Below are 24,728 nucleotides of genomic sequence, written 5' to 3'. Positions count from 1 at the left end.
CCTTAGCATATTTAGTTTGATAAATGTAGATTCCATCTTTAGTTTGTTTAATTTGTAAGCCTAAGAAGAAATTAAGTTCCCCAACCATACTCATTTCAAACTCACTTTCCATTAATTTGACAAATTCTTTTAAGAATTTTGAATTAGTTGAGCCAAAGATTATGTCATCAACATAGATTTGGGTTATAAAGATGTCTTTTTCTATAGTTTTCACGAACAAAGTCGGATCGATTTGTCCTTGGTTAAAGTCTTTGGATATTAAGTAATTAGATAATCTTTCATACCATGCTCTAGGGGCTTGTTTTAGTCCATACAATGCCTTTTTTAATTTAAATACGTGGTTAGGATAGTCTATGTCTTCAAATCCTGGAGGTTGGCTTACGTAGACCTCTTTCTTGATAAAACCATTTAAAAAGGCTGACTTAACGTCCATTTGGTACAATTTAAACCCTTTATTTGTTGCATAGGCTAATAACATCCTAATGGACTCGAGTCTAGCTACCGGAGCATAGGTTTCATCATAGTCTAAGCCTTCGACTTGACTAAACCCTTTGGCTACTAACCTAGCTTTGTTTCTTATTATATCACCGTGATCATCCAACTTGTTTCTAAAAACCCATTTGGTGTCTATTATTGATTTATCTATGGGTTTAGGTACAAGGTCCCAGACTTGGTTTCTCTCAAATTGTGCTAATTCTTCCTGCATTGCAATGATCCAGTCTGGATCAGGCAGGGCTTCTTCTATAGTATTAGGTTCAATTTTAGAAATAAGGGCAATCTGACTAAGATTTCTATAGGATGATCTAGTTCTGACTCCTAGGTTTGGGTCACCCAAAATTTGGTCAGGTGGGTGAGAGGTACTTACTCTAGTTAGTCTTATCTGTGGGTCAGAAACTGGTTCTTCTGACTCATTAAGATTAGGTTGGATTTCATCATCTTCTATAGCTCTTGGATTAATGTCAATATTTTCATTTATATAAGGTAAGCTGTTTTCTTCATCAAATATTACATTAGTTGTTTCTTCAACTTTCAAGGTATTTTGATTATATACTCTAAAGGCCCTACTGGTAGAGGAGTATCCTAAGAATATTCCTTGGTTAGACTTGGGTGTAAATTTTCCTAAGTAATCTTTAGCATTTAAAATGTGAACTTTACACCCAAATACTTTTAGATAGTTTAGATTGGGAATTTTATGATAGTAGAGTTCATATGGTGTTTTATTGTGAAATTTGTTAATTAAAATTCGGTTTTGAATATAATTTGTAGTATTTATCGCTTCAGCCCAAAATTGATGATTTAAGTGATATTCGTTTAACATAGTCCTAGCGGCTTCTTGTAATGTTCTATTTTTACGTTCCACTAGACCATTTTGTTGGGGGGTTCTAGGACATGAAAATTCATGTTGGTATCCATTTATTTTACAAAATTGGGTGAACCTATGATTTTCAAATTCTCCTCCGTGATCACTTCTTATTCTTTTAATTTTAGTATCTTTTTCATTTTCCGTTAAATTGCAAAAATTACTAAATATTTCATAGGTTTCATCTTTTGTTTTTAGAAATTTTACCCATGTGTACCTAGAGTAGCCATCAATTATTACTAAGCAATATTGGTTCTTGCTTAGTGATTTGGCTCCATGTGAATCAAATAGATCAAGGTGAAGGAGCTCAAGTATGGTGTTAGTTCTTTCTAGATTGGTTGACTTGTGGGTTGACTTGGTGTGTTTTACTTTTTGACACGCATCACAGATTGAGTTTTCAATAAATTTTAATTTGGGCAAACCTCTAACTAGACCATTTTGACTCATTTTTGAAATGAGTCTAGTGTGAGTGTGACCCTACCTTCTGTGCCATAGTTGGGTTTCCTCTTGTTGTGTCATGAGACACTTTATTGAGGATATTGATAAGTCAATTATGTAGATGTTATGCTTTCTAAGTCCTTTAAGTTTAATTTCTGGGTTTCAATATTTTTAACTAGACATCCAGATTTATCAAAATTGACTAGATATCCGCTGTCACACAATTGACTTATACTTAGTAAATTAAAGTTAAAATTTTCAACCAATAAAACATTTCGAATAATGAAATCGGAACTAAGTTCAATATTACCTTTTCTGATTACTTTAAGTTTACCGTCGTTGCCGAATGCAACTGATCCTAGATTTTTGTACTTGAGTTTGGTAAACTTCTTCTTATCTCCAGTCATATGTCTGGAGCATCCACTATCCAACATCCATTGATCCAATTCCTACACATGAATTAGTTGAATTGGTTTCTTTTTAATGGATTTAAAGATAGCGTGATTGAAGTAAAGTCCTTAGATTTTCTATTTTAATCTATTGTATTCAAGGTAATTTAGCAAACACTTAAGCCTATGGTTATTAACGTTTTTAAGGTAATTTATTTTTTAAAATAATTTTGAAATTTAGTTTTTAAAATAATTTTGAAATTTAGTTTTTAAAATAATTTTGAAATTTAGTTTAAAATAATTTTGAAATTTAGTTTTTAAAATAATTTTGAAATTTAGTTTTTAAAATAATTTTAAAATTTAGTTTTAAAATAATTTTGAAAGTTAAAATAATTGTTAAAAGTTAAAATAATTGTAATTAACTCAATTTTAATTTCTTAGTCATCTCACCCGATCTAGATTGTCAATCAGGGAATCATATAATTGTTGTGAGATGAATTATTGTTGAATTTAAGGGTCTGGTTTAACTTTGTGTTAGATTCAGGTTTAGCTTTGGTTTCAACAAGTAAGCATTCTTTGGATAAATTTCTGGGCTATGGTGAGTCACACGGAGCTCATTAAAGTAACCATGCCTTCGAGGTTTTCCAAATAGTCCTACCCATTGAACTTAATACTAATCCTTGGTCTAACTAGTTAGGATCCATTTAAGGGTAGCTTCGGTCAGTTCCACTTGGCCAAATGCACCAGGTCGAAGCCATATCTTTCTAGACATGTGATGCCCAAGTTTCCCTAACGTACTATCATCCAAAAAATTTCACCGGTACTGTGGTTCAAGTTAAATTTAGCCCGTTTTTAAACTAGCCTTAATTACCCTGTCGGGTAATCTACTCTTGATTTTCCCATTTCGGGTAAATTAGGTTCAGTTACCCTGTCGGGTAGTTCAGTTGGAGGTGCCAGCTAGTTTGGATCCACCATCTATTTTTGAATTTTGAATTTATAATTTAATTTCGAATTTTTTATTTAATTTTGAATTTTGAATTTATAATTTATAATTTATAATTTATAATTTAATTTTGAATTTTTAATTTAATTTTGAATTTTTAATTTTGATTTTGAATTTTTAATTTAATTTTGAATTTTTTATTTTGATTTTGAATTTTTAATTTAATTTTGAATTTTTAAGATCGTTTTCCTTTTAGCTTTCCCTGGATCATAGCCTCGATCTGGTCTATCGAGGTAGTGTATTTGATCCTTCGGAACCCAGTATTGGCCAAGTCCAACTTGATTGATCAATTTGGACTTGGGGACCCATGCTTGGACTGATTTACTACTTTGTTTGTTTATTAAGGATAAATAAGATCTATATTTCTTTTTACTTTTATATCCCAGCCCAGTTTTGTTGTAGACGACTCTTTGTGTCCCAAGAATTAGGTCCAAATTCTTGGATCCCAGAGAAAACCGTTCTAAAGTATTTTTTAAATCTTTTACCTGATTTTTTAAACTAGAATTTTCTTCCTCAAGTTTTTGAACTTGAGTAGAATTTCCAGTTTGAACTTGATCAGGTAAAGAATTAGTGTTTGTCACTTCTTTAAGGACGGCTATTTCCTTTAGAAGTGATTTAATCCTAAGGTTTGACTTAGCTAGTTTGCGAAGTAAGTAATTAACTAAATTATTAAGCCTTGGAATACTTACAGTGGAGTCTGGCCCTTCTGAAACGGATGCGGATCCGTGGCTTTGCTCGGACTAGGCTTCTGACTCGCTCTCGCTCTCGATGATCTAATCTCGGGCCATCAGTGCGAGTAGACTTGTTTGATCAAGTTCATCGTCGTCGTCCTCCGAAGAAGATTCGTCCTAGGTTGCGTTCAGGGCCTTCTTTCTTCTTTGCTTTTTGGCCTCCTTTTGGTTGGGACAGTTGGCTTTGATATGCCCCTTCTGGTTGCACCCGTAACAAGTGACTTCGAACTTTACCTTTGAGTTCGGTTGTGCCTCCCTGGATTGAACTGCCTTCTTCAGATCTTTCTTGTTGAAGCCCTTCTTCTTCTTGTAGAGCTTCTTCACAAGATTCACGAGTTCGCTGGTCAGTTCATCTTCTGAATCTTCTGAGTCGGGTTCGTCTTCTGATTCCGGTTCAATTTTTCGCCGTACTCTTGATTCCCGTGTTCGACTCGTACCTGCAACCAAAGCAATACCCTTCTCGGATGGCTGTGTATTAGTTTGTTCATGAAGTTCAAATTCAGAAAATAACTCGTCTAACTTTAAAGAAGATAAGTCTTTGGAGACCTTATAGGCATCTACCATTGATGCCCACAATGTACTCCTTGGAAACGAATTTAATGCGTACCTTATGATGTCCCGGTTTTCGACTCTCTGTCCAATTGCATGAAGAGAGTTGAGAATGTCCTGGATGCGCGCGTGAAGCTGGCTCGCCGTCTCACCTTCCTGCATTTTTAAATTATACAATTTATTAAATAATAAATCTCTTTTACTTACTTTTGTGTTTGTGGTGCCCTCGTGGAGTTCGATCAACTTTTCCCAGAGTTCCTTTGCGGTTGAAAAGGGACCGACTCTGTTGAGCTCTTCCTTGGTAAGACCGCACTGGATGGTGCAGGTAGCTTTGGCGTCGGCTTCCACCTTTTTGATAAAGGCTGGCTCCCAGTTCTCACAGGATGTAGGCTTACCGTCTGTATCAGTTGGAAGTTGAAGTCCTGTCTTGACTATCATCCAGGTGTCGAACTGGATCTTCAGATATATCTCCATTCGCCCCTTCCAATATCTGAAGTTTTCTTCGGAAAATAGTGGGGGACGAACAGTGCTATATCCTTCTTGTTGAGTCATTTCAGACCTAAACAAATAAAAAAACAAAGAGATCTGTTCCAAGACCGAGTCTTGGATCAGTAGTGCGGGTGGAAGAAGAAAAAATAATGAGCTCAAGTGGTATTGACCAACTTTGAGCAACACTGACTAGAAAAGAATTAGAACTTTAGCTAATTTCTAATTGACTCCGAAACAAAATACCACGAAAAAAAAACTGTTTTGAATGGTGGTTGCACCAGTTCAAAACAACTCCGCTCTTATACCAATTGTTGGATCGAGACCGCGCTAGAGGGGGGGTGAATAGCGCTCGCGGAAATTTCGTTCGTATCGAAATCGTAAAACGCGTAAGAGTTAATGCAGCGGAAAAACAGACACACAAAGACGCAAGAGATTTTTACTTCGTTTGGAGCCTAAGGCGACTCCTACTCGAAGGTCCGCGATCCTTGATCGCTTCCGGTGGGCAACAACTATAAGCTCGATTATTACAAACTAAGTATTACAAGAAATGCGATAAAAGAAATCTATACCGACGACGAAAAGAGAAATCTTGGAGCTCTGGGTCGTCGGAGACTTGTAGCAGCACTTCTGGGAGTCTTTCGGAGCAGCACGTTGAAGAAAGAGAACTTAGAATTCGTTGGTTTGAGTTGCTGGTCGAACCCCCTTTATAAACAGTGTTCAAAGCGCCTTAAACAAGCTTCAAGGCGCCTTAAACGAGAGTTTTATCCCGATCTGCTCGCTGTGATAACCCTTTGACTGTCGCAACCTGAAGGTGCCTTCAACCTCTTCAAGGCGCCTCCAATCAATCTAAGGCGCCTTCAACCCATCCAAGGCGCCTTAAGCCTGCTCCTTGCGCTAGCTCAGGATTTTGAACCCGAGGCGCCTCCAAGCCCCATGGAGGCGCCTCGGACACTATTCATCCGAGGCAAATCTTCGTTATTTTGTACCTGCAAGACATGTTAGTCCCAAACAACATCCTGCAACACAAAGTTAGCACAAAATAACAGTATGGATAATAAAGATTGTTTAAGACAGTCTCCGGACTGTCTGGGTCTGACTTCGGATTTCCGACCAGAAACCCTAGGTCGACCCGACGCCTACTGTTCCCTCTACGGGGAACGTGTCCTCACCTACTCCACTCAGGAGATTTACCTGTTGCCAGTGCGATCCTCCAGATCGACTGGACTTTTGCTCAGCACTCGATACTTCCGGACTTTCTGCTGGACATCCGCTTCCCGGCTAGTCCAGTCTTTCACCTGGTTCGCGACACCAGGACTTTCCACCTAGGGTTACCACCCCCTAGGACTTTTTGCCTGAAGTCATCGACCTGCCAAGACTTTCCGCATAGGGTTACCACCCCCTAGGGTTTATCCCTTTGCCTAACCGCAGCTAGGACTTACCTGAAATCCTCAAGTAGACTTGTTAGAATACAAAACACCTTAACTTTGAATTCTTTTCCATTATCAAAACACGAGTTCGATCGTCGGATGCTTCCCGCACCAACAGCAGGTAGCTCTGGCATTCCTCAATCCAAAAGGCATGACGGTATAACAGAAGGTACCATCTATCGTGATGAAGTTAACATTCTTCTGATCTTCCTGCGCCAGAGGAATCTGGTGGTATCCTTGATAAGCATCAAGCATGCAAATCCTTTCGCATCCTGAGGTCGAGTACACCATCTGATCAATCTTGGGCAGCGGGGTAACAATCCTTGGGGCTAACGCGGTTGAGATCTCGGAAGTCGATTCAGACTCTCCACTTATCGTTGGGTTTAACTACCAGGACCACATTAGTGAGTTAGGACGGGAATTGTACCTCTCTAATGTGACTTACTTTCCTGAGCTGATCCACCTCAGCTTGGATGATCTTATTTTGCTCGACCAAGAAGTTCCTCTTCTTCTGCTTGACCGGTTGGGAATAAGGCAGAAAGTGTAATCTATGCTCAGCCACCTCGGGCTTGACCTCAGGTAGTTCTTCGGGTGACCAAGCGAAGACGTCCATAGTGCGAGTCTCGATAGGCAAGTCGCTTGATATGTGGGTCGTGCTCTCCGAGCAATCAGGATAGAGCTGGACCTCCGCCCAGGGGATGAGCTCCTCTGCTATAGGCAAAGGTTCCTCTTGAATGACGTGGACCCTACCATCCTGAGTTCGTTGAGCCTTGCGAGCCTCCACCTTCTGTTGGTTGCTACTCGGATGTAACGACCACCTTCTGTTGGTTGCTACTCGAAAAACCTAGAGGTTTCACTGTACAAAAGTTTTGTACAAAGGTCTGAACCTTTTCCTAGCTACCATGTGTTCTTTTAAATTAAATTTTGGATCGCCTGCGGAACTTAACACGTTTGATCCAAAACTTAATCTATTCGTTCTTTTAGGTTTTGACTTGGGTCTCCTGCGGAACTTAACACGTTCGACCCAAATCACCTTAAGTTATTAATTCCATTAAATATTAATTTTCATAATCGGTTCCCAGTACTGACGTGGCGAGGCACATGTCCTTCTTGGATATGGGAGCAACCACCACCGACTAGACAAAACATTTTATAGAAAGCTAATATTTAATTTCCTAAAATAACTTTAGGTTAACCGAAAAGAACAATCAAATCACAAGGAAAAGAAAAAACAAAAGAACACAACATCGAAAATCATATTCGAAATTCTAGAATCGTAAGCCTCTTGTATTTGGTATTATTTCCAAAAATAACTAGTATGACGCGGAAAGAAAAATTACTAGTTATACCTTTTAGAAAGACCTCTTGATCTTCTACCGTATTCCTCTTCTAACATCGGACGTTGTGTGGGCAACGATCTTCCGAGATGAGAAACCACCAACCACCTTCTTCTCCTCCTAGCTAGGTTCGGCCACAAAAAGTTTAACCAAGGATGAAGAACAAAATACCAACCAAGCTCCAAGAGATGCTAGCTTTCTCTCCTTCTTCTTCTTCTTCTTCTCCAAGTAGTATCCGCCCGCCACAAGAGCTCCAAGCCTTTGAGAGTTTCGGCCACCACAAAGAGGGAGAGAGGAAGAGGATGGCCGGCCACTCCAAGGAATAAAAGAGGGAGAGAAATAATAGAGGTTGTGTCTTGTGAAGGCACCCTCACCCCTTCTTTTATATTCCTTGACCTAGGCAAATTAGGAAATTTAATTACAATAAAATTTCCTTAATTTCCTTGACATGATTTAATTGAGAAAAATAAAATAAAATTTCTCAATTTAATCTCTAATGGCCGGCCACATTAAAAGAGATAAATTAGACAAGTTTTAATCAACAATTAAAACTTCCTAATTTGTTTCCGGAAATTTTTAAAATTAAAATTTCTCTTCAAAAATCTCTTCATGGTTGATAAAAGGAAATTTCTATAATTTTAATTTTACAACATGTGAATAATTTTTAAAGAGAAAATAAAATATCTCACCAATCTACAAATAAGGAAAGAGATCTAATCTCTTTCTTTAATCTTTTGTAGATCTTTTACAAGAGAGATATTTTAATTTTAATTCTCTTTAATAAATTATATCTCCCACATAATAAAAATTAAAATTAAAATCCCTTTTTAAATTAATATGGCTGGCCCCTCTAGCTTGGGTTCAAGCTAGGGCCGGCCACCACAATTTATACCTAGGCCAGCCCTAGCTTGGTTCCCAAGCTAGCTTGGCCGACCCCCTATTGGTGGGTATAGAAGGTGGGTATAGGTGGGTATAGTACTCTATAAATAAAAGGCTACGATAGGGACCGAGAGGAGGAATTGGTTTTGGTCTCCCGATAAAATTAAGCATCCCGTGTTCGCCCCGAACACACAACTTAATTTTATCAATAATAATTTATTGCACTAGAGAACTATTATTGAACTACTGCACCAATCCCAAATTATATTTTTGGGCTCCTTCTTATTATGAGTGTGTTAGTCTCCCTGTGTTTAAGATATCGAATGTCCACTAATTAAGTGAGTTACTGACAACTCATTTAATTAATATCTTAGTCCAAGAGTAGTATCACTCAACTTTATCGTCATGTCGGACTAAGTCCACCTGCAGGGTTTAACATGACAATCCTTATGAGCTCCTCTTGAGGACATTATCAACCTAGTATCTCTAGGACACAGTTTCCTTCTATAATCAACAACACACACTATAAGTGATATCATTTCCCAATTTATCGGGCTTATTGATTCATCGAACTAAATCTCACCCATTGATAAGTTAAAGAAATAAATATCAAATACATGTGCTTGTTATTATATTAGGATTAAGAGCACACACTTCCATAATAACCGAGGTCTTTGTTTCTTTATAAAGTCGGTATAAAAGAAACGACCTCAAATGGTCCTACTCAATACACTCTGAGTGTACTAGTGTAATTATATAGTCAAGATAAACTGATACCTAATTACACTACGACCTTCTAATGGTTTGTTCCTTTCCATTTTGGTCACGAGCTACTGTTTATAATTTATAAGGTACTGATAACATTATCTTCTGCATGTGACACCACATACTATGTTATCTACAATATAAATTAATTGAACAACTACAACTAAATGTAGACAATTTGACCAAATATGATTCTTTATTCATAATGAATGTTTACAAAGCTTAGGCTTTCAGTATACACTCCAACACCTTCACCATGTCAATGTAACACCCTGCGAGAGACCAATTGCTCACCTCTAACTTCCCCGACCTGGTCTCCCACAGGGAATTTGATCTTCTGATGAAAAGTGGAGACTGTCGCCCGGAACTCGTGCAATGTCGGTCTCCCTGAGATGACATTGTATGAGGATGGCGAATCCACCACTATGAAGGTGCTGCTCCGCGTCCTCACTAAGGGCTTGCTACCCAAAGATATGACTAGCTTGATCTGGCCCATGAATCGTACTTCATTACCTGCAGTGAAGTCATATAATAAAGTAGCCACGGGCTGGAGTTCACTGGCGTCGATTTACATGCTCTCGAACGTGCTCTTGAATAGCACGTTGATAGAGCTTCCAGTATCCACGAAAACTCTGGCCACGCGACTGTTGGCGATGACGACCTTGATTATTAGAGCATCATCGTGAGGGAGCTCCAACCCCTCTAGGTCTTGGGGCCCAAAGATGATGATGGGCCCTACAGCTTGCTCCCGGCTGCATCCTACAGTGTGTATCTTGAGGCGCCGCTCGTGAGACTTCCGAGCCCTAGCGGAGCCTCCATCTGTGGCCCCCCGGATGTCATGCCAATCTCACGGATGATCGTGTTTCCCCTGTTCTCCTCTTCCCGAGTTTCCCCGGGCTCCTGGTTGCGACTGGGCTGCTGATTCCCTTGTACCACATTGTCGGGCAAGGGTCTGCCAGACTGACCTGCCACGGGCTGTTGGCTGGCCAACATCCTCTGCTGAGTCCTAGGTATGATCTCAGGTAGTCAGATGGAGGCAAGCCCAGCTCAGTAGCGCGCCGAGAGTTTCGGGTGAACTGAAAGCAATCATTTGTGGCATGGGTGTGAGACCTATGGTAAGGTAAGTACAGTAACGCCGCCCCATGGTCCGGGCCTTGGGCCTTGGACAGCTGCCACACGTGGAACCGACCTGAGATCTTGACCGAGAGGGAAGGGTGGTCGGGCATCCCGGGCGCGAGGAAGAGGTTGAGTTGGTGGTTGGGGTGGCCTCTTCTTTGGTTTGTTGGCGGGAGTAGGCACCTTGTCCACCTTTCGCCGAGCCGTTTGAGCTTCTTCTACATTGATGTAGCTAGCGACCTTCCCCAGCATCTCATCAAAATTCTTCACGGGGTCTCGGATGAGATCTCGAAAGAACTCCCCCTCTACTAGTCCATGAGAGAAGGCGCTCATCAGTATTTCCGAGGTAGCGGAGGGGACATCCTGGGCTACCTGGTTGAAGCGCTTAGTATAACTTCGCAAGGGCTTGACCGATCCTTGCTTGAGGGCGAAGAGACAGTGGTATGTCTTCTAGTACTTCCTGCTGTTGGTGAAGTGGCGCAGGAAGATAGTTTTGAAATCATGGAAACAGGTGATGGATTCGTTCGACAATCCATCGAACTATTTCTGTGTCGAGCCAGATAGAGTATTCAAGAACACTCGACACTTAATAGCGTTGCTGTATTGATGCAACAGCGCATCATTCCGAAACTTGCGGAGATGATCCTCCGGATCCTTGCTACCATCGTACTCTCCAATGGCCGGGGGCTTGTACCCCTTTGGTAGTTTCTCCTCTAGTACCCTTAGAAAAAAGGGAACTTGCTCATCAGGCTCTCCTCGAGGCTCCTCCCTGAGGACTATGTCTTTCCCCTTCTTTGAGTCCTTGGGCGAGGAGCTTTCCGTCATAGAGGCCTGCGGTTGCTCTTTCTTATTATAACAGTTCGACCACTTGTGATAATAGTCTGGGTCAGGTTCTCGATAAAAGCTCGGGGAAAACTCTTCAGGTTGTTTCCTCTTAGACCCTCTATCAGAAACATGAGTCGGGTCCTTGGAAACTGTTGGAATTTTATACGATCGCGAAGTAGTGGTATATTTTTCGGAAGCCGCTCACCTCTTGGCCTCCTTGAACAGCTCGTATTTTCCTGCCGTCATGGTCACGTTGATCCGTCTGGTGTCTCTATCTTCACGTTCCAGAACAGGTGAAGAAAGTTCTCACAGACGGTACCAAATTGATGCTGTCCTGAATCTGAGTCGAATGAAGGCCGGATGAATTGCTGCTGGTGTTGACGGAGGGGCGACTGAGACACCTTTCTCGCATGCGCTTCCAAAAATGGATTCCCACATGATGCTAATGGACGATGATGACTGAGCTGGCGGTACCTAAGCTCTGCACACACTCAGACAAACATACGGTCGTTAGAGGCCAGAAACCAAGGAAAAAGTCCCCGAAACAGGCCCTCCGACGCTCAAATCAGGTACTTTTCCCCCAAAAGAACAGTGTACGCAAGAGAAAGAAAGTAGAAGACAAGTGCGAATGTGCGAGAAAGCGTACCTGCGCAAGGGAGAGAATCTCCCTTTTAATATGACAGTGCGCACCTTCTGGAGCTTGACTGATGTCAGAGAATGTCGAGTGTCAGGACCTATCGGGTGATAGAGGACACGTGGCATTCTCCTATAGACTGAAGGAAAGTTCCATTCGTAGGTGACCGTAGACGGTTGGAATATTCTCTGACATTCAGCAGTTATTCTCTGACGGGTGGTTACGATTCCCTGATCTCGTTGTCGTGTAACACCTCCTGTCCCGACCTTTTGGCTCGACCGGGAATGAACAGGGCAGGTCAGGCTGTTATGTTGGGTATAATACCTGACCTAAAGCTTGAGGGGTCGAGAGCTGTGATGAGATCGTCCATGAACTGACCGGGAGTTGGCTGATTGGGAGTTAACTTGCTGAGAGAACCAGACTTGGACATAATCGATCTGTGAGAACCCGACCAATCGGATCCTGGTCAGATATTACTCCAACTACCCCTCATGTTTTAGACCAGGGTGTATGATCTGGAGTCCTGGTCTACAAGCACCCCGACCGGGAACCATGTTGCTACGTAATCCCATGGTCTTGCTTCTCATTTCCCTAACTATCGACTGTCACACCCCCTTGACTTCTGACTGTCATGTCTCCTTAATTTCTGACTACCCGATTTTATCGGATCCCACCATTATGTACCGTATCACTTATAATATTTAATATTCTTATATATAATATCTTCATTCTGATCTAAATAATTAACCTAACTAATAATTTAATTAAATAAAATTTATATTTTACAAGAAGAAAGGAATAAGTTACTCTTTGTTGTGGTTGGCAAAGGGAAGAAAGTCAACTTGTAAATTGTTGCTTGTTGAAAAAAATAAAAGAAAGACCGAAAATAGGGAGAAAAAAAAAAGTAAAAGAGAAGAAATTTATCTTCTTCATTAGCAACCTCGGCTAAGTTCATCTTTCGATGAACTTTCATTATTAATCGTTCGTGATTTATTTTTTTCGTGTTAATTTTGAGATAAATTGATAGGATGTTAAGAATGAACGTATTTATTTTTTACCATCATCTTTCAATAAACTTAGTAATGATACAAAGAGAGTAAAACAAAACAAGGTAGAAGGGAGTAAAACAAAACAAGGTACAAGGGAGGGGGGAATCTCTCCTGAAGAAGAAGAGAGAAAAATTACAAACCAACTGTACTGTCGTCAGAAAAGAGGAGTCAAAATAAAAGAGAGGGACACAACGGGCGTCGGGCGGCTGCGTGAGAGAAAACAAAAGCAGAGAACAATGTGACTTTGTCCAGAGGATATGTTGGAGGCATGGCTGGGGAATATTTAAAGTTTTTGTAAAAAGTAAAATAGGATAATAATTTAAAAAGCATCCACTTATTATTGTTTTCTTTAAAAGAGCATTCCTTTAAAAAAAATATTAAAAAAATACTACAATAGTCAATCATATTTTTATCTGAAAATATTCTTTTTTCCGTAACGGTGCACTAGTTATGATTACGTTGACTCAATATTACTTTTTAATTTAACTTAATAATATTATTATACATGGAATAATATTAAAATAACCTTTATTAACTTAATCAAAATTATATAAATTCAATTAAAATCATTCCAACTCGTCAGTATCATTCAATGATATTATGTTCTATAAGAAATTTTAGTTAAATTTGAGTCAATAAAAAAATATTTTAATATAATATGGTTATATTGTATTTTTTTTACTAAACTAAAGAAATTTTATTAGGATAATATCTGCTGACAATAATATTGAAATAAGGATATTTTTGAATGAAAAATATTGTTTTGATATTTAAAAAAACTTTCACCAAAATGATAATAAGGGTGCTTTTTTGTATCTGCTTGGAAAATTTAAAATTCGGAGATACTTTTTTAGAATTTTGCAGATAAAATATTCAAATTTCAAATTAGAAAGAGAATGGATCGGACCGTTAGTAACGAGGGCTAATTTATAAAACTCTTCCATCCATGTGACAGCGAGGCTTCATAAGCAAGCAGAGACAAAGTGAGACAGTTCCTGTCCCGATGCGAACAGCTGATCCACATTCCTCCTTTATCGATCGACGGAATAACAAAGGAGAGACGTAGCGCCGGAGAAGGGGAGACGAAGTCATCGCCTCGCCGCCGTCCGTCACGATGCGCTCCCTGTTGATCCTCCTCGCGCCGCTGCTGATCATCCTCCTACCCTGCACCACCACTGCGGCTTCCTCGGGAGACGCCTCGGCGCTCCTCGCCTTCAAGTCCGCCGCCGACCCCGGGAACTGCCTGGCCTTTCTCCCATTGGCAGAAAATGCCTCCGAAACCCACTGCAGATGGCCTGGAGTCTCCTGCTCCGCCGCAGGCCGCGTCGTCCGCCTTGTCCTCGAGGGCGCTGGCATCACCGGGTTCTTTCCGGGAGGTACTCTCGACCGCCTCGACCAGCTCCGGGTTCTTAGTCTCAAGAATAACTCCCTTGCTGGCCCCATTCCGGACCTCTCGCCGCTGAGAAACCTCAAGGCAGTGTTCCTCGGCCGCAACCGCTTCGGAGGCCGGTTCCCGGCCTCGATCCTCTCCCTCCGCCGCCTTCGCACCATTGATCTATCCTACAACCATCTCAGCGGACCTGTCCCGCCGGAGCTTGCGGCGTTCGACAGGCTGAGAGCCCTCCGGCTCGAGTTCAATCGCTTCGATGGCACCATTCCCGCACTGAATCAGTCCTCCCTTAAAAATCTCGATTTCTCCTTCAATAACTTCACCGGACCGATCCCCTCCACCGCCGTCTTGTCCTCCTTTGACGCCTCCGCGTTCGCCGCCAATCCTGGGCTCTGCGGCGGGATCGTCAAGAGGGAGTGCAACGACTCTCATATTCTTTTCTTCCGCAGTGGCAATGGCTCTCACAACGGGCCAGCACCTGTGAGCGCCGTTTTAGGGCTAAATCAAGGGATCCATCTCCCCGGCGCGGCCGCGTCGTCGTCGCCGCAGAAGACACACAAGAAGCCCATCGTCATCATGATAGGGTTGCTGGCCTGCTCCATGCTTGCAATCGGGATCCTCGGAGTGCTGTTGTCGGTGCAGAGGCGGAGGAAGAGAATGAGGCAAGGTGAGATCCTGAGCCCAGTGAACCGCAGTAGCAATGGCGTCTTACAGGCAGCTAAGCCCGAAGTGGAGCCACTGGAGAGCTACAATGAGGAAATTGAAAGCGGAAACAACGAGCTGGTCTCGGTGGCGGCGCAGGCGATGTCGGAGGAGAAGGTGAAGAAGCTGGCCAAGAGTGGATGCTTGGTGTTCTGCGCCGGTGAGACGCAGGTGTACGCGCTGGAGCAGCTGATGAAGTCGTCGGCCGAGATGCTTGGGAGGGGGAAGTTAGGAACGACGTACAGGGCAGTGTTACAGAACAATCTTATTGTGACAGTGAAGAGGCTGGACGCGACAAAACTCGCGGCGACAGGGAAGGAGGCGTTCGAGAGGCACATGGACGTGGTGGGGAAGCTGCGCCACCCTAAATTGGTGTCATTGAGGGCTTACTTCCAAGCTAAGGAAGAGAGACTGCTGGTGTACGACTACCAACCCAATGGAAGCCTTCAGGCCTTGATTCATGGTATGAACTTCTTTCGTTCATTGTCTTCGAATCCGTTTATATGTTTTGCTTGCAGTTTTTAGTTGTTGGAACTATTTTGCTTCCTAAAAGTTGTTTTTTTCCTCGTGATAAAAAATTTGATGTTACATTTTCAAAAAAAAAAAAAAATTATCTTTTTGTTGCTCGTTGAGTTTATTAATATGGTTTTCTTCTATGTCTGTCACCATTCTGAATTAGTATTTTTGTATCATTCCCTTGTTCTGATTTAAGTACAATTTAGCTGCATTAATTTGACTCTCGAGTTTGATTTAAATGTTTCATTTTGTTCTCTTTACCTTTAGTTTTTCATTCACCTGGTAACTTCTTTCATCTGGCTATATTTATACTAGTCTGTTATCAAATTTTAGGAACAATTATTGTTCTATTGCTTCCATGGTCCATATATTCATCTGGTTCTTGAAAAAAATAATGAAATATATAATCGGTCAAACTTTTCAAAATAGCTCTTTAATTTTATTGGATGTTCGAAGTTTTTCCTCTATCAACTTGGTGTTTGTTTTGGTGTGCTATTATTAGAAATCAATTTTCTGAATTCTTATGGCATTCATTTGTTTTGTTCTCCATATCATTGCACTATGTTTGATTCTTGCAGCTTGAATTGAAGAATGATTTCCGTATTTTGTTAGAACCTTTGAAATATAGTTCGGGTTTAGTAACTAAATTTAAGCTTGTAACAATATTCCATTAGCATATAACAAAGTTAATCCACTGTCATGATATCATTTTATAATCAATTTAACTGTTGTCCAAACGGGGGTAGCACGTCACTTAATATGACAACACTTCATCTTCACACATCAGTAAACATGTCCATAAGTTAATCAAAATTAAGATAAATGGCATTAAATCTAGTTTTTCTTTCAATATTTTAATTTGAGGAATGATGTGGTGATGTGTGTCCCAAAGCCTTTCAGATGTCAAACAAAACTGACTCTTTGGGAACTTGAACCTCAGGTGTTTCCCTTCTTGATACACAGGCCTAACTGACAACACAAACTAACCTCATCAGTTTTTGACGGCTCAATTTAAGTGTTGTGCAATGTGTTAAATGATAGTGTGATAGATTGGTTTAAAGCACATTTATCAATTACTGGTTTGAGATATATCTGTTAAAATCCTGATTTAACAATTAATTCAAACTTAAGTAGTGTTTCTCCTTTCTTTATTTGACTTGGCTGATTAATAATTTTCGGCTATTGGAATTCAGAAATCAATCTTCTGAATCTTCTTTCCTTTTTATTTTATCATTGTAGATATTGTTTTGGGGTTTTATCATTCTAGTAATCTAGGTATCAAATTAATTCAACATAGGTCAATCACTTCATTGTAAGACAGTTGAAATGCTTGGAACAAGATTCACAATAGTATTCTCTATATACGAACACATAATTTACAAGTGCAATGAGACTCAATAAACTTCCATCCTTCAGAAAAGAAATACGATATACAAGAACATGTAAAACCTGTTAACGTTGAACATCACTATTTTGTTTTTCAAAGAAATGCTTTTAAACCCCAAATCCTAAACCCTGAACAATCCTAACTAATTGCTAGAAAGGAACATATATGAGTGCTAGGCCTTTAAAGAATGGCTGAATATATTGTTTAGCTGCGATCATGTGAGAAACAAAATTCTGTCCATTATTTGCTCATGATTTCTGAGTTTAGCTGCGATCATGTTCTATTAGATTTTGCAAAACTATTTTGCTATTTGAAATACCAATCCAATGAAGTCGATTCCTATGGTTTGTGTCATACAGGTTTTTCTCATTTCTCTTGGATTACTCAATTTTTTTGTGGAAATTAATTTCTTCTTCAGGCTCAAGATCGACAAGGCCAAAGCCTCTTCACTGGACCTCATGTCTAAAAATAGCAGAAGATGTTGCACAAGGCCTTGCCTACATCCACCAAGCTTCTCGTCTAGTTCATGGCAACATTAGATCTTCCAACATCCTTCTTGGTTCTGATTTTGAGGGTTGTCTCACCGACAACTGCCTATCATTCCTCATGGAGCCATCTGACATCGAAGACGACTCCTCAGGGTATCAAGCACCAGAAGCCCGACGGATGAATGGGCCTTTAACTCAAAAATCCGACATATACTCATTCGGTGTGGTACTACTGGAACTCCTCACAGGGGAATCCCCATCTCAACATCCAGCCACAATGCCAGCCTGTTTACCTTCTTGGGTTCGATCAACACGAGAAGACAGCGGAGAAGATGAGCAATTAACGATGATCGCCCACATCGCTGCAGCTTGCTTACAACCTTCTCCAGACAGTAGGCCAACCACATGGCAGGTCCTGAAAATGATTCAGGAAGTGAAGGAGGCCGACACAGGGGACAACGACAGCGATTCAGCCTCACTTTCCTAAATCTTTCTGGGTTTGTTATGAAGAAAACCAGCTTGGGTAGTCTACAGATGGAACATCAAACCCCAAATCAAAAGGTTTATGTGGTAAGATTTCTTTAGCACTTGTAGCTGCTTTGCTGCTGCATCATGGAATTCTAAGTCCATTGCTCATGTACTTTTGTAGCTGTTTACTTGTAAGAGTGATTTAGTTTGTTGTTTATTTGAATACTAGTTTGCTAAAATATCTTTTACTTGTTGATCTTGGAGCAATCTTTTGAGTCTAAAAAATAGTAGGATCTGTTATCATAGTTGGGAAAATATACTAAATAAAGAGATTAAGTATTAATTTTTACCGGTATTTGGTGGGATCAAAAGTTTAAAACTAGATTTATCTTGCTCGGTATATATCAAAAGGCCATCCAACATCTCTTTTTTTTCCAAAAAACGAAAAAGGTCAAAAAAAAAAAAAAATGTTCTATATCAAAAAAATAATTTTTTTTTATTATTATTTTGACATTGTTTTAAAAGTTTTTCAATATCCAGTAGCTACACATAATTATTATATACTACTTATCGCACACACGCCCATAAATTGGATTTGGTAAAAATATGTCTGGCTCGAGAATCCCAGTAACAAGATATTGTAATAAATTCTCTTTTATAAAAAAAATAATTTAATTTTTTATATCAGATATTAACTTGATAATAATAAATATTATATTTGATCTTAGTCAAAAGGTCGAGAAAAGTATATTTTTTAATATTGTCGGTTAGAATATTTATAAAATTCTCACGGTGTTGCTAATCTGGTATGCATATTTTTTTATATAAAAATAACTAGAGAAAATTACTAATAAGTTAAATTTATTTTTGGTGTGAAAAAAATATTAACATAATCTGATTTTAAAGTTCATCAAAATTAACTATTAAAAGATGTAGATTCCTAATAAAAAATAATAAGATAAATACTATTATATTAAAATAGTTTTTTTATTAATTTAATCTAAATTATTTAAACTTCATTAAAATTATTTTAAATGGGTTAAAATCATTTTAAAATAATGGTACAGTACTTACAATTGGTTAAAATCATGATAAAATAATTGTACAGTAGTTACAACTAAATCTTAAATTTTAAACTTTAAACCCTAACCCTAAATATTATCCTATTGAAATACTCTTTATCAATTTAATCAAAATTATTTAAATTTCATTAAAATTATTTTAAATTTATTAAAATCTCAATCATAATAGCTATGGCCGAAAGTAAGGATATTCTAGAGATTAAATATACATATATATGGTGTGGAGCTCATTTGATGAGTTTTTTTTTTTTTATAAAAGTAATATATATATTTAATGATTTGTTAATTGTAGGACGTCCTTGTCCTTTTATTTATACTATCAAACTAATAAAAAAAATCCTTCACAATTTGCTTCAAAATTGCAACTTTCCTTGTTGAAGCACCCCCATTACATTAGTTCATATATTTTCGGTGCCATGGTATAGCCAAATTGATTATCATTTAATAGATTTAATAGATTTATAGAAGTGAAGAATAGTTGAATTTAGGTATAGATAGAAGAATTATTTTTCATGTGATGATTAACTTTAATTTTATTATGATAATATTTTATATCTTAATTATTCCATCATCATTATTAGAGAACAATCGAAATTATAAATTATTATAGTAAAAAAGATGAATATGTTCGCTCCCAGTATCCTTTTCAATTCGTCCTAGAACTAATACGGAGAGATAAATAACCAACGACAAATTATAAATTATGATGTTATAGTAAATGGTGGGATAAACTTAGTAGATTCAAATCTCACCGGGAACCTGCTTGATCATCCGTCGACCGTCTGTATTTATTTGCGATTTTCAATTTTTATCAGTAAAAGTTTTAATGAATCAATAATATTAAATATTGTGGCACAACAATTAAACCCTCAAGAGGTAGAGAGACAGAGATCAAGTTACACAATTGACGCGCCGATGCTGATTCCGCTCCTTCACCGTCCTTTCATTCCGGCGAGCTGCGCGAAGAGCTCGTTCGCCATCTCCGTGCTCGAGTTCTCCAGAGACTGGTTGATGGGCGTCGCCGCGTTCGTGCTTGCCGCCTCCGCTGCCTTACTGGTGTTGTCGTCCTTCGACGTCGGCTGTTGCTCCTCGGGCTCCGGCGGGTTCGCTTCCTGCAGTTGCAGCGCGTACTCGAGGTTCCAGAGCACGTCGCCCATGGACGGCCGGTCGACGCCGTACTCCGCCAGGCACTTCTCGGCGGCCTCGACGAACTTGCTGAGCGAGTCCTTGTTGATGGTGCCGACGATGGTGGGGTCGATGATCTTCTCGACGAGGCCCTTCCGCTTCCACTGCAGCCCCCACTCCGCCAGGTTCACCTGCTCCCGCGGAAGCGCCGGGTCGAGCGCCGGCCGCGCGCAGAGCGCCTCGAACAGCACCACGCCGAAGGAGTACACGTCCGACTTGTCCGTCAGTTGCTGGCACCGGAAGTACTCGGGGTCGAGGTAGCCGAAGCTGCCCTTCACCGCCGTGCTCACGTGCGTCTGGTTCATCCCCGGCGCGTCCTTCGACAGCCCGAAGTCCGACACCTTGGCCACGAAGCTGTCGTCGAGGAGGATGTTGGTGGTCTTCACGTCGCGGTGGATGATCCCCTGCGCCGTGCCGGTGTGCAGGTAGTGCAGCCCCCGCGCCGCCCCGATGCAAATCTCCAACCTCTGTTTCCAAGTCAGGGGAGGTAAGCCATTGCCATAAAGATGGTCCCTGAAGGGGCCGTTGGCCATGTACTCGTACACCAGGATCATCTCCGAGCTCTCATCGCAGTAACCGATGAGCGACACCAAGTGCCGGTGCCGGAGCTTCGACAGCATCTGGATCTCGGTTTGGAACTCGTTGATCCCCTGTTCCGACTGCGGGTTTCCCCGCTTCACGGCTACCTGCGTGCCGTCCTCCAGCTCGCCGATGTACACGTTCCCGAAGCCGCCGACGCCGATCACCGCGTTCTTGTCGAAGCTCTTGGTCGCCGTCTGGAGCTCCGCCAGTGAGAAGTAGCGGCCGAGGCCGGCGGTGGAGGAGAAGGTGTAGCCGCTGCTCTTGTGCGTGCTGTAGCCGTGGCCGTAGCCTTTGCTCGACGACACGAAGCTGGTGTTCCCGGTGTTAACAGGCAGGAGCCAGGAGGAGAAGCTGCTCCTCCTCTCCCAGTCATGCGGCCGCTTGTGCCATTTCACCATCATCGCGCAGAGGCCGGCGAAAGCGCCCAACATCATAGCGAATCCGACCGCCGCCACCGCGGCCTTCGATTTCCCGCCGCCGCCGTCGTCGACCTTCGACCCGTCGACACCGAACTCTCCGTCCAGGCTCCTCACCGAGTTGCTCATTTTAAGAATCTCGACGCCGTTGAGCAGAGCATCGACTCTGCCCGTGACTTCCTTCGTCGGGCCGATCTGGATCGTGATCCGGTCCGTCGCGACCGAGGCATTGACGACGATGTCTTTGTAGTACGGCGTAGCGAGCGCTCCTGTGACCGTGGAGAGGTCGAGGCCGGATATCGCCATCTGGCCGTTGATGTACACGTTGAAGTAGAGGTCGTTGAGGGATTTGCTGACAATGTCGCAGAAATGGAGGCGGAGGAAGTAGGCGAAGGCGGGGTCGACGGCGAAGTGCCACGTCACGTTGAAGTTGGGATTCGCCACCTCGGCGTCTCCCATATTGACGGCGGTGGAGTAGACCAAGTTGGGCGCGATGAGCGGCGTGACGCCCTCCGGGTACTTGATGATGCCGGCGGAGACGGACACGTGCTCTGCAGCCCCCGGCGACTGGAGAAAGGGGTCGTCGGGGACCCAGGAGCGTCCGAGCGTGTCGTTGGCGGAGGTGATGGGCGGGCCGCCGACGTTGATGTGGTACGCCACCTGGTAGGCGTAGAGGGAGAGGCCAACGATGTCGCCGACAGGGGCGATGGTGGAGGCGGTGTCAAGGACGAGCGCGTCGGGGGCGGAGACAACCTCAACGCCGTTGACGAAAGCGACGGAGTCGTGGAGCGGGGAGAAGCGGAGGGTGAGGTTGGGGCTGGTGGCGTTGACGAGGTACTCCTTGAGGACCCACTCGGAGGGGTCGTCGACGGAGAAGCTATGGAGGAGGACGAGATCATCGGTGGAGACGGAGAAGATGGCGGCGGTGAGATCGGAATCGGAGTTGTCGAGGGGGAAGAAATAAAGGCGGATCCAGTGCCAACCAGGGCGGGCGAGGGTGAAGCTGTAGGCGGATTCGCCATGGAAGATCCTGGCGGAGAGGTAGAGAGGGGAGGGGACGCCGGGGGCGGAGGGGACCGAGACACGGACTTCGTCGGAGGCAGCGAGGAACGGGGTGGTCTGCTCGTCGGTCATGAACACTCGGCCGTCAGGCATTGCGGCACCGGAGGTGGCGCCGCAGTCGAACAGGAAGCTGTCCGCAGGGGCGAAAGGCGCCGCCGCCGCTGCCGACTCCACAGCGCAGGCCACGCAGATGGCGAGGAAGATAAACCAATCCACTGCCTCCATTTTTCCCATCGACGCGATTCGCCGGCGGCGCATGCGCCTCTCTCCGATCCCCTCCCGGTGTCGGGCGGGAAGGAAGAGAGGGGAGGAGAGGAAAAAACGGTTATATTTAGTTGTTCATGGCGCCAAATTCCACATAATTGGCAACTGTATTTTGCTGCCATTTTTATTTTTTTAAAAGGTTTGTTCTATTTGTGGAAAATGAAGAAACCGCCTCCTATTTCTACTCTCGTCCACAGATTAATGATTTTTTTTAATGTAAGAAACAAAAGAATCATTTAAATTATGTACCTCAAAATATTTTTATAAAAAGTATTGATGATGGCATTTCTCATGCTTGGGCCGCTCCTCCCCTTTCTCCTTAAACCGCGGCTAGGTCCGTCCTCCGATCGATCAAATATCGGTGTCCTGCGAACTAAAAAAGGACGGACTGTATTGCGGGCGTGACCACTCAGAAAGTTAAGTTAGCTCATAGCTAGAAGAGTTGAAGCTTATGTGTACGACAGCAAGAGCGAGAGAGCACTGTGAGGAAGAAGAGTAGCCTCCACTTGAAATAAGAAAATCAATTACATGTCGTTGTCGAACCTTATATAGTCGAACGAAGGAAGGTGGAGGAAGGTAGAATGCAAAATAAAATTTTTAGTAGAAAAAATTTAAATCGAATTGATTTCAGATTAAATTTCGTAATAGTTGGAAGATATTTGAGGAGTATTTTCTAGGGGGGATTTACTAAAGGAGGTACATAGATTTGGAAAATTTTCAAATAACATATCATACTTTCAGAATGAGAAAAGGTATTACTGATTTAAATAGTCTTCCCATTTTATCCCTCCCATCAATATTAGTTGTCCCGCGTTGTTCGTCAATGTATCCTAGTCATATTTAAAATATTAAATATAAAAATTATTTCTATGATTTAGATACATGCAACATCAACATTTCTCTTATTTTTTTCTCCACTCGTGCTAGCGCATGAGGTATTGTCATCATAAGATCTGGGGTTCGAATCTCGATAAAATCGAGGTAAATGTCTTTCTTATGTATTAGTCGCTATTCGAAAGGCTAGTAGTCGCTCATGATTTACCTCCTCCGTGTTAATCCTGGGACGGGTTAGCGGGGTCGTTGGAGACGAGCATATTCCTCTTTTTGCTACCATGGACATCAAAATTTTCTCTCTCTTCATCTTACTTGACGATTTATACAATTTAAATTTATTTATTTTTTAATTTAACTACTAAAATCATAACTAAGATTTGACATCAAATCTATCTTCTCCAAACTCTACTATTTTATATGGTTAAAAATTTACAGAAATCCAAGTAGTCTAGATACATCGATAGATTTTGGTCAGAACCTAGTGATCGACCTAAATAAAGTTTTGATTGCACCCATTTCAAGTCCTGTAAATTTTTAAAGTGTCAAGGAGTTCCAATGTGTCATCCTTTACTATTTTTGGCTTCCCCAGTAGAATCAAGGAGAAAATAGTCTTTAACTAGAACGCTTGAGCTTGGTCTCTTAGAGACCACAATCACGTTGGACCTAATATGAAAGCACCCAACTTGGTCTTGGTTTTCAGGCCAAGCATTTTAGTTGAAAGTTAGCATAATATTAGAACATCTCTGGGAAGCTCGAAATAAGTAATAGAGGATATTTTGGACTTTTTACAATTTTAGAAACATACAGGACTTGAAATTAGTGTAATATGAGCTTTTTTAGGATGATTAGTGATTTTTGACTAAAATCTACTAATGGACCTAAGCTATTTAGATTTTTACAAATTTGCACTCATCATGTAGGGTTGAGTGAGAGGAAGATAAATATGATGTTAAACTCTAGTTTTGATCAAAGAACATTGTAGGCCTGGTACGAAGAGATCAGGCCTAATTTGATCCTTCTCTACTCTAAGATCAGGCCAATGTGGATGAAGACCACGCCTAAGCATTCTAACTAAGGACTTTTTTCTCATTAGTGTTATTAGAGAAGCCCAAAAATAGTAAAGGAAAGCACATTTGGACTCTTGGTTGTTCAGAAACTCGAAGAATTTGAAATAAGTATAATCGAAGCTTTCTAGATTGATCAATGGGTTTTAACTGAAATTTATTGATAGATCTAGACTATTTTGATTAGGGGTATTCATTTTGGATCGGTTCAGGTTAGAATTATTCGATTTGGGTTATTCGGATTTTATAATTTTCTAAATTCGATCAAGAACCAAACCGAAATAACTATAAAACAAA

General features: G+C 41.4%; 2 protein-coding genes across 2 annotated transcripts; one reads left to right on the top strand and one right to left on the bottom strand.

The window, feature by feature from the left end:
• The first annotated feature begins 13,951 nt into the window (after positions 1-13,951).
• On the top strand, positions 13,952-18,195 carry LOC122002804 (probable inactive receptor kinase At5g67200). The gene is made up of 2 exons (XM_042558142.1): positions 13,952-15,546; positions 17,405-18,195. Exons 1-2 carry the CDS (start codon positions 14,106-14,108, stop codon positions 17,959-17,961), a joined length of 1,998 nt encoding a protein of 665 aa, XP_042414076.1. The 5' UTR covers positions 13,952-14,105; the 3' UTR covers positions 17,962-18,195.
• Positions 18,196-19,956: 1,761 nt separating this feature from the next.
• LOC121999764 (probable receptor-like protein kinase At2g21480) lies at positions 19,957-22,503 on the bottom strand. The gene has a single exon (XM_042554403.1). It carries the CDS (start codon positions 22,501-22,503, stop codon positions 19,957-19,959), a length of 2,547 nt encoding a protein of 848 aa, XP_042410337.1.
• Between the last annotated feature and the right edge of the window lie 2,225 nt (positions 22,504-24,728).

This window comes from Zingiber officinale, chromosome 7A, assembly GCF_018446385.1.
Source record: "Zingiber officinale cultivar Zhangliang chromosome 7A, Zo_v1.1, whole genome shotgun sequence".
Taxonomy (NCBI): domain Eukaryota; kingdom Viridiplantae; phylum Streptophyta; class Magnoliopsida; order Zingiberales; family Zingiberaceae; genus Zingiber; species Zingiber officinale.
Note: the sequence above shows the minus strand (reverse complement) of the source record. Positions and strands in the feature narration are given on the sequence as shown.